Source organism: Mobula birostris, chromosome 2 (assembly GCF_030028105.1).
Source record: "Mobula birostris isolate sMobBir1 chromosome 2, sMobBir1.hap1, whole genome shotgun sequence".
Classification (NCBI taxonomy): domain Eukaryota; kingdom Metazoa; phylum Chordata; class Chondrichthyes; order Myliobatiformes; family Myliobatidae; genus Mobula; species Mobula birostris.
Window position 1 is genome coordinate 22797497 of NC_092371.1, and position 16972 is coordinate 22814468.

The 16972-nt window shown below is 39.5% G+C and overlaps 1 protein-coding gene across 5 annotated transcripts in view; it reads left to right on the forward strand.

Moving 5' to 3' along the window:
- LOC140185134 (AP-1 complex subunit gamma-1-like) overlaps positions 1 to 16972 on the forward strand; it is a 134676-nt gene that overhangs the window by 13132 nt on the left and 104572 nt on the right. For 4 of the 5 annotated variants that reach the window (XM_072238471.1, XM_072238493.1, XM_072238513.1 and 1 more), the window contains exons 2-4: positions 3838 to 4042; positions 10702 to 10826; positions 12451 to 12592. In XM_072238471.1, the coding sequence (XP_072094572.1) occupies positions 3842 to 4042; positions 10702 to 10826; positions 12451 to 12592 (468 nt within the window). In that variant the 5' untranslated portion in view covers positions 3838 to 3841. Of the gene's footprint in view, positions 1 to 1737; positions 1917 to 3837; positions 4043 to 10701; positions 10827 to 12450; positions 12593 to 16972 lie in introns of all 5 variants that reach the window. The other variant, XM_072238483.1, reaches the window with a different exon arrangement.

A 16972-nucleotide genomic window follows, 5' to 3' on the forward strand; every position in this document is an offset into this window, starting at 1 on the left:
AATTATTTTATTTCTACTGTCCAGGGACATTTTGGTATGCTGATACTGTTCACTGTTCCTGCTAAGATTTATAACAGTTTATACATTTTGCAATTCAATTCTTGTTCAGCGGACAGCAAAATAAAAATGATGCATTGAAATAAATACCTTTGAACAGTTTTTTAATGGCTGGCTATGGCTGTTGTTCAATAGAAATGATTACCTTTATCTTTTTTGATCAGAATGGAACTTGGGAGCAATAACAAAGATGAATGAGAATGTTGTCAATAGCATAATCTAGACTGGGGTTCCCAACCTGTGGTCGGTCCATGGTAATGGTCTATGGCGTAAGGCAGATTGAGATACCCCGGTCTAGATCTAACCAACTTGTTTTCAACTGTTCTATGGAATTCTGAGTCCAGAACACCTTGCCCTCTCCCCATGCTTAAAGTGCACATTTTTCCTTGTATCTCTTTTATCAGTGTCACAATGCTGTGTGTTTAAATTTGTGTAGGTTGTTACGCTATTATTCAGCATCTCAGTTGGTGGTGCACAAATATTCACTCAGTTTTCTACATTTCTACGGACTTGTTCCCTAAACAAATGCCTGACTTGAATGATACTTGTTTACGCGGTCTGTTCTATTGCAGCAAAGTGATTGATTTTAGTTATATTTCCAAGTTCGTATTTGCTGCCAGTTTCAGATTCAGTTATTTATCACATGTACATTGAAACGCACAGTGAAATGCACTGTTTGTGTTAACAACAAACAGAACCAAAGAATGTGCTGTGGAAAGCCCACAGTGCAAGATTTATATAGACATATCTATATAAATCTCAGAAAATGTATTGTGGAGAGGGGTGGAAGAGTGGGAGAAACCATTAAAGTATTTCCTCAACTCATCTCATACTGAAATAATTGGATGTAGGTGGAAGGTGGAGTATAATTAGGGGTAGAAGATATCGACGATTCTTTAAGAGGGATGCTCCCTGTAAAGCATTTATAAAGTTTGGGGATATCTGAGGTGGTGCCATCTACTCCCAGGACCTTGTTGTATTATATGGCGGATTTGGCTGCCTTAACAACTTTGGGTTTTGATCTTCCATGCATTACTATTCCAGAAAACGTATGGAGCCACACCAGCCAGAACCAATGTGACCCAAACTTTAACTTCAGCATAGTCAGAGGCATTGCTCTAAGCCATTGATGATTTCACCAAGATATGGAGGAGGATGGGTTGTAAGCTCAAGGCCCACCAGCTATAGGTCCTTCAACAGTTTTGCACTCTGCTCCTGCTGCACCATGCTGCCCTCCAACAATAAAAATTCAGAAAGATCGGGAAAGCTTGGACTACTTGCCATATCTTGGGAGGAACCAGTCTGGGGGGGAGGGGGATTGGTGAGCTGCCATCAGTGAAGGCTGGGATGAATTTCTTTAATGTATTGATACAGTCTTTTGTTGATTTGAACAAAAGGACATAAGATCAAGTCTTTTGACTTGATACAAAATTCACATATGAACAACTGTGATCATTGTCCTTTTATGTGTTTCCTGGATTATCACAAAGCACTGGAAAGTACTATTATATTGTTTCTGCAAAATCTTACAAATCCAATGGAAGATGAATTGCTAAAGTATGTGCTTCTCCTAGACCAAGTACCCACAGGCCCTAGTTATCCAGTCAACTCTGTTGAGTAGGCTATGTTGTTCACATGTCTAAAACTAAACTCCTGAAACTAATACCCTTTCTATGATAGAGTTTGGAATGGAGATTACATGGAAAACAGAGGAGGAAAAAATTAAGGATATGCTAAAAACTGCTTTCAAGAAATGCAGCATCTCTGTTGGGAATTTTTGTCCCATGGCTGTACAGCATGGAAAAGGAATATTTGGAGTGGTATTGAGAATCGCAGGTCTAAGCAACGGGAAGCCCCAGGTACTGTATGTGATTGAAGGAATGGACTACCTTACAAACAACCCACGCACTCATTCCATCAGCCACCATCTATGAACTAGTGCGAGGTTCACACATTGGTCTCATTGGCCTCAGAATCCACAAAATCAGAGTATAAGTAAGTCATCTTCAATACTGCAGTGCTACATTTGAGGAAGTGATTCTGAAGGTAGATTGCTCTATTTGCTGGTTGTGATTAGAAGGTCACATAAATCAATCACGAAGAAAAATTTCCATCTCATAGCACAAGGGTTGTTATAAAGTTCTTTGTAAAATTAAATCTGCCCTATTCACAAGTGCAGCAAAATGTAGAAAGAGACAGTTTAAGCAGTAGCACGATAAAAGGCCTCTATTTGTGGGGGGGAAAAAACTAAATTATTCTACAGATTTGAGTTCTACGTCAAAGATATTCCAGAACATCATATACTGCAAGAAAATGATTAAATAGGGACAATGTCTGGACAGCCACTGCAACATAGCAGGGATATGCTGGATGATGGTGCAGGAAAAAGTAATCACATTTGTTTTGAAAGCACCAAACCCACTGAGTGCAATTATGCAAAAATGGAGAAAGGATCTCTTGTCATTATTTTTGAGGTAAATAAAATTCTTACTGTAAGCTTTTTTCTGATCACTAACCAAATATATTAGCCATCCAATCTACAGTCTCTGTCAGCAACAAATCAACTGCGTAATATTTCTAACTATGCGATTTGATCAATATGAGACAATACTTGACAATACTTTATACTTTATTGTCGCCAAACAATTGATACTAGAACGTACAATCATCATAGTGATATCTGATTCTGCGCTTTGATGCTACTGTTTTGTTATGCTTCCCCTTTGAAAGTTGTGATGTCAACTCAGAAACCTGAATGCGTTATAAGCTACCAAGCAGGACCAAGTCCTCAGATAAGTGTGCAAGCATATTAAGAGTGTCAATAATGAATGGATCACTGCTGCCTTCAAGAGTTGAAGCCCCCGCGTGGATAGGAGATTTTCATTTATAGCCAACTAGAGATGCTTTCAGTGGTGTCATAAAGTCATTATTCCCACAAATGAGAAATATTTTGGGCCAAACTCATGTAGCCTGAATGCCTTTGCTAGGGATTTGCCTGTTGACCCAATGTAGGTAAGGTCTTGGAATTATACAAATTGCAAAAGTATGGGCAACAAATGCCTTGAATCCTCAAAGTAGCTGTGGTGTTCATTAGCAAGGCTTCATGTCAGTTTATATCTGAAAGGAGCCAATAACTCTTGGAAATTTTTTGATGAACGGAATAGGAAGTTAAACTATAGGTCCATGAAACAGTGGACAAACCTTTTTTTATACCATGGACCAATACCATTAAGCAGGTGTCCGTGGATCCCAGGTTGGGAACCCCTAAGTTAGAGGGATTCATAAAAAATCTGTTTCTGATAGCATTTTTGAAACCATTTGATGATACTACATTAATTTCAAACACTTCGGTGCTAAGTGGTGATTTGTTTGTTGAAATTATTATGTTCTGATAGTTCAGCCAGGTAGATTATTTTTCTGACTCCTTGCAAAAGAAGCAGGTTGCATGGGGGCACATCCATGGCTACTAGAAACATCTGCTATACTAAGCCAACTGGATGCTCATCCTGGTTGGTTCTAGAATACGTTGAGAAGTTGCTTCACCATGGAAGACTTTGTAACTGATCATATTCCTATGTGGACACTTCAACAGCATTTTATGAACAATCATCAATAATATAATTAAAGCAACAATTAAAATTGATTTGCTGAATTGAAGAATGTCATTTGTCAGAAATTTGAACTATAACTTGTTGCTTTTAAAATCGGGAGCCCTCTAAAGACTTCAAGTTAGTTCTGTCTTATATGTGTTTGATAGTTATGCTAGCTTTATCTTTTCAGCAAAATGCCAGCTCCTGTTCGCTTGCGAGAACTGATTCGCACAATCCGTGCTGCCAGAACACAAGCAGAAGAGCGAGACGTCATTCAGAAAGAGTGTGCACTCATCAGGTCATCCTTCCGAGAGGAAGACAACACGTATCGTTGCCGAAATGTAGCAAAACTCATCTACATGCATATGCTTGGGTACCCAGCACACTTTGGCCAGGTAAGATGCAATAAGTGTTTTATTTTTCCTAAAGAATTACTTGCCTCCCATTCCCACAATACTACTACTACGTTGACTCAGGCCTAGGGGGCCGGCGTCGGGCAAATGGTTCCCCAGAATGGTTCCTGTTTATTAATCTTCTTGATTTTCTACTATTTTTCTTGTACTTATTTTGCTTCAAAGTAATGCAGGTTGTACTTTGCCTGCAATAATTTTTTCATGAGTTCATTCTTCATTTAACAGTTGATTTGTTCTATCCTATCCTTGTCTAGTATGTAGATGGGCTCTTTTTAGGTCAGTACATACAGATAAACAGAACTTATGGTTGATTTAGAACTTTCCTTTAGTTGATGCATTTTATGGATATGAATATCAAAGTGTACACAAGAGTTTACAGCTGTACAAGCTGTTTGTTAAAGTAATTGTATGTGTAAAATTACATAGAACTTTGTAACAGGCTATTAAACAGGCAACTGTCTTCAGTTATGTTCCAAATGAATACCTTTCCCATCCAGTTTCTGTAATTATATCAGCATAACCTATTTTCTTTCTTGTGAAATGTAATTTCTCTTTAAGTCATTCTTTAAATATCTGCTTCAATAATCATATTTTTTCTTGGAAATGATCACTGAAAAGAATAGTCTGTAACTTCCCTTATGGAGCTGAGCTTTTGAACTGCCTATACAACCTGCCATTTTTGCACTGTGAACTGAAGTCTCAAAGGTACGGGATGGTTGCAGCATGGTGACCGAGTCGAGGTGACGGGCCCAGGCCTGAGGGTTTTGAAGTGGCAGGCCCTAGTCTGAGAGTGAGGAATGGCACAAGATTTGGCCAATTTAAGTGCTGAACGAGATTGGAAAGGTCATGGTGTTGGAGCCAGAGGAGAGGGCAGGGCCAGTGTTCAGCTCACTGCTCCACAAGGTTTTCTCGCCCTTGCGGTGAACTGAGGCTGTGGTCTGCAACTAACGGGCTCCTAGATAGGCTGCAGTAAGACCATAAGACAAAGGAGCAGAAGTAGGCCATTCGGCCCATTGAGTCTGCTCCGCCATTTTATCATGAGCTGATCCATTTTCTCCTATTTAGTCCCACTCCCCCGCCTTCTCACCAAAACCTTTGATGCCCTGGCTACTCAGATACCTATCAATCTCTGCCTTAAATACACCCAATGACTTGGCCTCCACTGCTGCCTGTGGCAACAAATTCCATAGATTCACCACCCTCTGACTAAAAAAATTTCTTTGCATTTCTGTTCTGAATGGGCACCCTTCAATCCTTAAGTCATGCCCTCTCGTACTAGACTCCTCCATCATGGGAAACAACTTTGCCACATCCACTCTGTCCATGCCTTTTAACATTCGAAATGTTTCTATGAGGTCTCCCCTCATTCTTCTAAACTCCAAGGAATACAGTCCAAGAGCGGACAAATGTTCCTCATATGTTAACCCTCTCATTCCCGGAATCATTCTAGTGAACCTTCTCTGTACCTTCTCCAACGTCAGCACATCCTTTCTTAAATAAGGAGACCAAAACTGCCCACAGTACTCCAAGTGAGGTCTCACCAGCGCCTTATAGAGCCTCAACATCACATCCCTGCTGCTATACTCTAATCCTCTAGAAATGAATGCCAACATTGCATTCGCCTTCTTCACTACTGACTCAACCTGGAGGTTAACCTTAAGGGTATCCTGTACGAGGACTCCCAAGTCCCGTTGCATCTCAGAACTTTGAATTCTTTCCCCATTTAAATAATAGTCTGCCCATTTATTTCTTCTGCCAAAGTGCATAACCATACACTTTCCAACATTGTACTTCATTTGCCACTTCTCTGCCCATTCTTCCAATCTATCCAAGTCTCCCTGCAGACTCTCCATTTCCTCAGCACTACTGGCCCCTCCACCTATCTTCGTATCGTCAGCAAACTTAGCCACAAAGCCATCTATTCCATAATCCAAATCGTTGATGTACAATGTAATAAGAAGCGGCCCCAACACTGATCCCTGTGGAACACCACTGGTAACCGGCAGCCAACCAGAATAGGATCCCTTTATTCCCACTCTGTTTCCTGCCAATCAGCCAGCACTCTATCCACGTATGTAACTTTCCCGTAATTCCATGGGCTCTTATCTTGTTAAGTAGCCTCATGTGTGGCACCTTGTCAAAGGCCTTCTGAAAATCCAAATATACAACATCCACTACATCTCTCTTGTCTAGCCTACTGGTAATTTCCTCAAAAAATTGTTTTAGGTTTGTCAGGCAGGATTTTCCTTTAAGGAATCCATGCTGAGTTCTGCCTATCTTGTCATATGCCTCTAGGTACTCTGTAACCTCATCCTTGACAATCGACTCCAACAACTTCCCAACCACCGATGTCAAGCTAACAGGTCTATAATTTCCCTTTTGCTTCCTTTCCCCCTTCTTAAATAGCGGAGTGACATTTGCAATCTTCCAGTCTTCCGGATCCATACCAGAATCTATCGACTTTTAGAAGATCATCGCTAATGCCTCCGCAATCTCCACAGCTACTTCCTTCAGAACAGGAGGGTGCATTCCATCTGGTCCAGGAGATTTATCTATCTTTAGCCTATTCAGCTTCCTGAGTACTTTCTCTGTCGTAATTGTGACTGCGCACACTTCTCTTCTCTACCACCCTTGAGTGTCCGGTATACTGCTGATGTCTTCCTCAGTGAAGACTGATGCAAGATGCTCGTTCAGTTCCTCTGCCATCTCCTTATCTCCCATTACAATTTCTCCAGCATCATTTTCTATCGGTCCTATATCTACTCTCACCTGTCTTTTACTCTTTATATACTTGAAAAAGCTTTTAGTATCCTCTTTGATATTATTTGCTAGCTTCCTGTCGTAGTTAATCTTATCTCTCTTAATGACCTTCTTGGTTTCCTTTTGTAAGGTTTTAAAAACGTCCCAATCCTCTGTCTTCCCACTAATTTTTGCTTCCTTGTATGCCCTCTCCTTTGCTTTAACTTTGGCTTTGACTTCTCTTGTCAACCACGGTTGCATCCTTTTTCCACTCGAAAATTTCTTCTTTTTTGGAATATATCTGTCTTGCACCTTCCTCATTTCTCGCATAAACTCCAGCCACTGCTGCTCTGCTGTCTTTCCCGCCAGTGTCCCTTTCCAGTCAACTTTGACCAGTTCCTCTCTCATGCCACTGTAATTTCCTTTACTCCACTGAAATACCGACACATCAGATTTCGGCTTCTCTTTTTCTAATTTCACAGTGAACTCAATCATGTTATGATCACTGCCTCCTAAGGGTTTCTTCACCTCAATCTCTCTAATCACCTCCCGTTCATTACACAATACCCAATCCAGTACAACCGATCCCCTAGTGGGCTCAACAACAAGCTGTTCTAAAAAGCCATCTCGCAGACATTCTACAAATTCTCTCTCTTGAGATCCAGTGCTGACCTGATTTTCCCAATCCACTCGCATGTTAAAATCCCCCACAATTATCATAACACTGCCCTTCTGACAAGCCGTTGCTATTTCCAGTTGTAATTTGTAGTCCACATCCCTGCAGCTGTTTGGAGGCCTATAAATAACTGCCATCATGGTCCTTTTACTCCTGCTATTTCTTAGCTCAACCCATAAAGTTTCTGCACCTTCCGATCCTATATCACCTCTTTCTAACGATTTAATATCATTTCTTACCAATAAAGCCACGCCTCCCCCTCTGCCTACCTTTCTATCCTTCTGAAATACCGTGTATCCTTGGACGTTCAGCTCCCAGAGACTTGCATCCTTTAGCCAGGTCTCAGTGATGGCCACAATATCATACCTGCCAATCTGTAGCTGTACAACAAGATCATCCACCTTATTCCTTATGCTGCGTGCATTTAAGTACAACACCTTAAGACCAGTATTTGATACTTTTTGCTTTGATTTCACTGCAACTTTATTGCACTGCAACTCATCCCAATGGCTACAAATTTGCCCCATCACCTGCCTGTCTTTCCTGACATCTTTACTGCTCACTATCTTAGATTTATTTCTATTTTCCCCTTCCTCCGCTCTATCATTCCAGTTCCCATCCCCCTGCCAAATTAGTTTAAACCCTCCCTAACAGCTCTATTAAACTTTCCCGCCAGGATATTGGTCCCCTTCGGGTTCAGGTGTAACCTGTCCTTTTTGAACAGGTCATACTTCCCCCAGAAGAGATCCCAATTATCCAGGAATCTCACGCCCTGCCCCCTACACCAGTCTCTCAGCCACGCATTCATCTGCCTGATCCGACTATTCTTGCCCTCGCTAGCACGTGGCACAGGTAGCAATCCGGAGATTACTACCCTGGAGGTCCTGCTTCTCAGCTTCCTTCCTAACTCCTGGAAATCTCTCTTCAGGACCTCCTCCTTTGTCCTATCTAGGTCATTGGTACCAACATGTATCAAGACAACTGGCTGCTCACCCTCCTCCTTTAGAATATTCAGGACCCGATCTGAGACATCCCGTACCCTGGCACCTGGGAGGCAACACACCATGCGGGTATCTCTGTTAGGCTCACAGAATCTCCTGTCTGTTCCCCTGACTATGGAATCCCCTATGACTACCGCATTTCTCATAAGTATTGACTGGCTTCGTGGCTGTGGACTCACTTTCGTGAACCTCAGTTATGAATGTTATTTGCTTACTTATATTATTTGCACAATATGTATTTTTCTGCACATTGGGTGTTTAATTTTAATGAATTCTATCGGGTATCTTTGTCTTGTGGCTGCTTGTAAAGAGACAAATTTCAAGGTTGTATATAGTATACATACTTTGAACTTATTAAAATGTGTTTCAGCCACTATTGGTCATAGTGTTTTGCACATTCCAACTTTTCCGTAAGCTTTGCTGAACAGTGGCTCTATCATTTTATGATCTCTTCATATTGAAATGTATTAACATTCATAAACCACATGTACCCATTCTACAAATGTCTTCATCCTCCAGGGTATCAAACAGGCAACTGATCAATGTTACTGTTGTATTTGGTGAGACTGTTGACCAAGTGTAGTCCCATCACTTTCAAAAAACTGTAAATAGGCCCAGTTTTAATACTTATAGAATACCATTTGGCACTTTTTTAAAAATGTTTAGGCTCCTCATGCAATTCTAACTACCTCTAGCTAATACTTTTGTGTTACTGCCTGCTTGCTGTTCATTCTGCTTTTTGTCCCCAAGTCCTGTAGAGGTTTGCAGTCTTGACTCTTAACAATTGAAAACTTGTGATAATCATTACATATACTTCATTATCCTGTTGACTCATTTTTGTTGCCTGAGAATGAAATGTTGGTCAAGGGTGTCTCTCCCTTTAAAATCTGTTTTGATTACACATATCTTTTCAGTTTCTCTAGCAATTTTGAAAAGGATTTTTTTTTTGTTCCAACAGCCTATATTAGTTGGTGATTCCCTGAAATTTTTAATAGAAGAATCAGGTTACATTTAAGCTAACTCTCTGGCATTGTATCCTTTAATAGTTATTTTTTTATATTTGTTATGATGCCTCTACTATGTATATTTTTTTAAATATACATGCATACAATTTATTCTAACCAAACATTTTGTTTACAAAACTTAAAAATACCTTCCTGGCATGTGGTGATTTCTCTCCAAGTATTACATAACAGTTTAATCTCATGCATGCGCCATTGGCTTAAATTAGTGACCAGGTTTTAACTAAGTAAATTGCTAACTGTGCAAGTGTGCATTAATTAAAATAAGTTCATTTGGGAGAAAATCTCATTCTCTATTCCCGAAGGTAGTGACCTCTATAATAATATTTATCTGTTCCACAGTCAAAAGGTATTTAATTCATGCAATGTTTCTTCATTTGTTAGTTTGCTGATGGCTCTATTGACTACCAGCCAGCATATCAAAAGTGTTTTGACCATTGTTTATAAGTTCCAGTAGGGCCATTGGTTAGCAATCAGCAATTGCTGACTTACCCTTAGCAAGCTCTATTCGAAGTATTTAGGTGGCTAATACACTATCAGGTTCAATTAATAAATTTGAGCCTACAACCTCTTTCTCCTCTCACCTTAATCCTATCCTATCCTATCCCCTTAGTTTTAGACTCTCCTACCTTAGAAAAAGCACTGGGATCATTCAACTTACGTATTTAGTTCTCTTATAATTTTATACACTTCTATAAGGCCACACCCCCCCCCCACCCCCAACACTCCAGGGGAAATAAAGTCCAAGGAAATTGCACCTCTCCTTACTATCTTCAGCCTGAGATACAGTAATACGTTGGTTAGGTCTCCAAGCTAATCACCTGCCCTCAGCATGAACTACTTTCTGCATTCCACTGTAGGCAGGATGTGTCTCAGGTGGACACAGAAAGGCCCCGTGGTATAAGGAAAATATTGGAGGCTTATTTGAGGGGAAGCTATAACATTACACAAAAAAGCAATGTAAGTTTAGTTTTACATACATATGGGAGAGTTTTAAAGTGGAGCTTGATCAGCTAGTAACAATAAAACTGGTCAGTCAGTTTAAAAAGTCATCTTGTGTAATCTCATGCACCATTTCACTCGTCATTTTTTAAATTTATAAACTAAATGCATTGATAGTATAAAATAAGGTAGCATTTAAGATAGTATTCAGGATAAAGCTATATTTGAAATTTGAATCTTGTGATTTTGTTTTTTACACAGCTGGAATGTTTAAAGCTAATTGCATCTCAAAGATTCACAGACAAGCGGATTGGTTACCTTGGAGCAATGCTGCTACTAGATGAGAGACAAGATGTCCATCTACTGATGACAAACTGCCTTAAGAAGTAGGTACTAAATGTTTCTGTTTAAGTTGTACGCTTCAGATTAAACTTGATTTTACTCCATGACTTCAGTGTCAGAATTGGTTCTCTTGCTTCATATGCAGGAAAGTGATTTTATTCTGTGTTCTCTGTTTTCTATTTCTGAAGCCATCAACTCTTACAATCATATAATTTTGCTTTATCATCAGTCCAGTGATATTTAATTTGTGACATTTTGTCACTTGTAAACCCAGGTATTGGTTGCTGGACATAGTTATGGCATGCAGAATGATTTGACCATTCAAAGTTCAAAGTAAATTTGTTATTAAAGTATGTATACGTCACCATGTGCTATACTGAGATTCATTTTCTTGCAGATATTCAGGTAGAACAAAGAAATATAATAGAATCAATGAAAAATCTGCCATGATGGAATGCAGAGCAGACTGCTCCTATGTTTTATGCTATAAAAACCACACCCAAACACTGACAAACAAACAATGGGCAGAAGAAGACATTCTGTGCAAATATATACAAACAAACAAACAAAAATACTGAGAAAGTTAGTCGTAGAGTTCTTGAAAGTATGTCCTTAGGTTGTGGAATCAGTTCAGAGTTAGGGTGAAGTTATCCACACTGCTTCAGGAGCCTGATGGTTAAAGAGCACACTGCTTACTCGGCTGAAGTTATCAAAAAAAAAACTTAGTTCAGCCAGTGATGCTCATATCCTGGGAATATTTTTAAGATTTTGAAGTCTGTTTTAGTTACCCAAACTTTTAGTGAGCCAGGCCCCACAATTTAATTTCTCACCAGGCTCAAGAAGATCTTCTGAAGAAAGTTATCTAAAACTTTCTTTTTCCTTAAGTTACTGCTATACCAGGGTGGAGCTACATCTCTATCGAAGGAGATGTAAGCCACTCCTACCCTCTGCTAGCCTGCAGGTCACCATTGGGCAAGGTGCTTATCCCCCCATTCAGGGACATATGAAGCCATGGGAGTAGGTGGTGGATGGTCATATGAGCAGCTGATGCATATCATAAGACCTGGTTTTGTGACCACTGACGCCAGGGAGACACTGTACTGTTAATAGCTGTGATTGCCCGTCTTCTAAAGACGTTGCCCAGAAGAAGGGACTGGCAAACCACTTATGCAGAAAAATTTTGCTTAGAACAATCATGGTCATGTAAATGCCTACGTCATATTACACGGCACATAACGAGCGGATGATTGCTATCTCAGTCCATATTCAGATGATTGAAGCCCAGTTATCAATATTCTATGGCTTTTACACATTTCTGCAATTTTCATGCAAATTTGCTGCTCAATATCCTTTCCATTAAGTAGAAGCTTTTATCCAAAGCCCTAAGAGAGTAATCTGCCCTTGATGGAACCACAGTGTCCAATTTCCTCCAATGTGACTTCTAGGTCTCTTATTGCCACAACATTGTAATTCCACATGATTAATCAAGCCTGTGGCTCAGAAGTCTTATTAAATATACTCATTGTGCTTACAGGCATACGCCATAAACATATCTCATCTGGTACACTCTCTTTAGCTGATCATATCAAAAGGCTTTGATTTTTGTGAATGAGAATTGATGTTTGTTTTTCTTAACTGTGCAGACATATATTTTGTGCCTCTCTACAGTGACTTGAACCATAACACACAGTTTGTCCAGGGTCTGTCTCTGTGTACACTAGGCTGCATGGGATCATCGGATATGTGCCGAGATCTGGCTGGAGAAGTGGAGAAGCTGCTGAAAAACTCTAATTCTTACATTCGTAAAAAGGTGAGATTTCCTTTGCGCACAAGAACTAAGACCATAAAGAACATGCCAATTGACAAAGGATAAACTTCAGCTTAATTCATCTGTAACTATCGGAATGCATTTAATCATAAATAATTTCCATTTCTAATTTACTCATTTTAAATTAATCTGACCTTTTATGAAGTGATGCATTGATAATATAGATGTCATTTATAAAATGACATGTCCTCTGACTAACCACGGGCAACATTAGGGAAATCTACCATTCATGTGCATGATTCTTGGTATGGCCAACACGTCCTAAAAATTGTGCCTTCCTATGTATTAGTATCCTGCCTTGCTACCTTTGTTTAAATCTACGCAAAAAAATTGCATTTTTAGTGCCTTCACAGTGGTCTGCACTTCAAGGGTTCATCTTGTCTCAAAAGCCTAGGTTTCAAGTGAATAATTTTGTCTTGAAGACGATTTGCACGGTCAGGAGAAATATGAAACAAAAAAAATTCAGGTAAATTTTTAAGTAATACTAAATGCTTGCTCTTTTTTTTAAACGAGACAATCAAAGAAGGGGGTCTTTATGATTCTTTCAATAGAAAGCCTGAAAGTTTAATTCAAATATTTAATTTGTCTTTAAGTAGAAAGCAATTGATTTTTTACTTGAACTGCCTAATTACATATGTTCATATTTTATAAAGTTACACTATTGTGCAGTTATAGTGAAATTATACCTTTTATGATATACACAATCTCATGTCTAAGGGACATCAAATGGAGATGACTTAGCTGGGTTCTCCTCCTCTCCCTACAATTAATGCTTCCACGGTATATCTGTTGAAATTTGCTGAGGTTTTTGGTGTTATATCAAATCTCTTAAACTCCTAATGGAGTATAACCACTGGCATGTCTTCTTCATGATTGTGTCAATACGTTGATCCCACTATAGATTTGTTGAGATGTTCACATACAGGAAGGTGTTCACTCTTTCCATTAAAGACACATCAATGATTATGCTGGTTGACTTCTACTGCCCTATTTTAAATGCTGTGTTTGAATCCAGGTGTATTTCAATGTTCTGTGCTAAATTTTATTCTCTTCTGTACTTGGTCCTTAGCTTTGTCTACCTTAAGGGAGATTACACACGAGTTGAGATGTTATTCATTTTGATTCAATAGCTTCTCTATCCAGTGATAGGCAGAGTTAATAATCAGAATGTAAGGTTAATGACAGTATTCTTAGCATTGTAGAGATTTGCCATGCAAGTTGATAGGATGGTTAAGAAGGCCTATGTTGTGTTGGCCTTCATTAGTCAGGGGATTGAGTTTAAGAGCTTTGAGGTAATGTTGCAACTCTTTTAAACAAAAACTCAGGTTAGACCACATTTGGAGTATAGTGTGTAGTTCTGGTCACCTCATAATAGGAAGGATGTGGATGCTTTAGAGAAGGTGCAGAGGTGATTTACCAGGATGCTGCCTGGATTAGAGAGCATGTCTTATGAGGATAGGTTGAATGAGCTAGGGTTTTTTCCTTTGGAGTGAAGAAGGATGAGAGGCAACTTGATAGAGGTGTGAAAGATTATAAGAGGCACAGATAGAGTGCTTCCCCCCCCCCCCCCCAAGGAGGCTATAGCTAATACCAACTGACATCCATTTAAGGGGAGATGTCAGAGGTAAGTAAGTTACATTTTATAACTGAATAAGTTAAATTTACTTTCTGGGATGTTATCCTCACATTTGCGAACTGGCCAGGTTCACAATGAGGGATTTCCCAGCTCCCCTCCCTATTATCTCTTCCTTGTGATGGCTGGTCTCTGGAGTTGTCACTGCCAATGCCTTGTACAGTCTTATTCTCTCACATACTCTCCAGATCCTTTATAATCAATTATAAAGCTACAAGTCCATTCTTTTCCAGATACATGCTTACTTTCCAACTTCTCCATCTACTACCTGCACTTCTGACCTTGCGGTTATCACTCATTTTTTGCAGCCCATCGATTGCCCATTCATTTGTAATGAGCTCAGCATACAGAATACATCTGTTCTAATGTACAGCACAAATCACATGGTTGCTCCATGTTCCTCACAGTTCTGAATCTGCTTTAAAATTAACCAAATCCTTGCCAGATAAGTGCCTCTCTTAGAGTCGGTTAGAATACAGATCTCATATCTGTATACAGCCTTTAATATTATCCAAGACCCAGTATCAAAATTTGTGTGCATGTTGTTCAACATTAATACACAGTTCAACACTAACACCACTCTTTTCATTCCCTTCATAAATTCTTGTCTGCTGTTAGTCTTTGATGACCCAGAAATTATTAAGGAATTACAGAATTGCTCAAAAGTTCCAACACACACTAAAATTATTGGACCATTGAATCCATTCTGGCATTCCTAAAGAGCAAATTCTGACAAAGTCTTTGATCTGAATCAGTGACTTTACTATTCATTGCATAATTGCTACTTCACTTGTTAAGTGTTCAAAGCATTTTCTGTTGTGCAATCCTGTTATTCCCACCCTCTCCTCTCTCACCAGATTGCTATCCTTAGCTACCTACATTCTTTCAACACTTCCCCCGCTTCATTTGCCCTTGGTAACTGGTTCCGCCATTGCACCTGGCAATGTAAACCAGATCGCTTGTTCTACTTAAATATTCAAAAAAGCTTTTTTTTAACTAATTGCCTTCATTCTGCACCCCTCTGGTTCTTGAGCATTCAGCCAATGGAATGATCTGTCTACAGTGTATGCCCTTCTAAATGCTTCTATCTGATACCCTTGCAGCTACTTATTTTCCAAATATAACAGCCCCAGCTTCTCCAATATTTGACTCCAAGGATAAAGTATACATTTTAATAAATTCCCTCTGTACCCTCTCAAGTCTTTATTACTATCCTGAAGTATAGTGGCTTGAAGGCTAAGACAATGCTTTAGATGTGGTTGAGCCTATGGTTTATAAAGGTTCATCACAACTCCTATACTCTTGATACCTAGCCAACTTTTCATCCTTACTACTAGAGTCTCTTTTATTTAATATCTTTGATTCCAAGCCTATTATGTAGGTTCTTATCATTTGTTTCTTGGACAATCATATACATCGCGTTTGTCTTATCCACCCTCACTTCAAGAAAAGTTATTTGGACACAGTTTGCCTTTAACAAAGCATACTGACAATCTCTTGTCAAGCCATACTTATCCAAGTGCGGACAAATTCTACCCCTATTTACTATTTCTAGAACCTACCTCATCTTGGGGGTTGAACTTGCTGATTTATAATTACTTGCTGATTTATAATTACACTGAGAGTGGTGAATGTGTGGAATTCTCTGCCACAGGAAACAGTTGAGGCTAGTTCATTAGCTATACTTAAGAGGGAGTTAGATATGGCCCTTGTGGCTATAGGGATCGGGGGTATGGAGAGAAGGCAGGTACAGGGTTCTGAGTTGGATGATCAGCCATGATCGTACTGAATGGCGGTGCAGACTTGAAGGGCTGAGTGGTCTACTCCTGCACCTATTTTCTATGATCTATGCATTCTTGGATAAAGTTATAACAGTTGTGGCTTTCCTGTCCTTGGAAAGGTCATAATCCTAAATCTGTAGATCTTTGAAAGGCTATAGCCAAGACATTTCCCCCCTTTAGCATCAGGTTTATTATCATGGACATAGTTTGAAATTTTTTGTTTTGCAGGAGCAGTACAGTGTGAGACATAAATTACTGTAAGTCACAAAAAGAAATAATACAAAAGGTTATTAATAATGAGGTAGCATTCATGGATTTGTGGACTATTCAAAAATCTGATGGCAGAGCCAAAGAAGCTGTTGCTGAGTCATCCAGCGAAGATCTTCAGGCTTCTGTACCATCTCCCTGATGGTAGTAATGAAAAGACAGTATCACTTGGATGGTGAAGGTCTTTTGTAGGGATCCTCAAAGGTGGGGACGATTTTGCCCGTGATGAAGTTGGCTTAAAGTCTACAACCCTTTAACACCTCTTACAGTCCTGTGTATTGAAGACTCTGTACCAGGCTGTGATGCCAGTCAGAATGCTCTCTATCATGTGTCTGTAGAAATTTAGAGAAGTGTTCAACATACCAAATCTCCTTAAGCTGAGGTAGAGCATCTTCATTGTTGCATGTGTATGTCAGGCCTAGGGTAGATCCTCAAATATTGATATTTCAGAACTTGCTTATCCTTTCCACCCTCAATGAGGTTTTGTGTGTATTCTCCCAACTTTGCATCCTGAAGTCCAGAATCTATGCTTGATCTTGCTGACGTTGAGTGTAAGGTTGCTGTGACTAACCAGCTGATTTGTCTCACTCCTGTACACCACCTTGTTACCATCTGTGATTTTACCAACAAGAGTAATCTGCAAATTTATAGGTAGTGTTTGAACTGTGCTTAGCCACACAG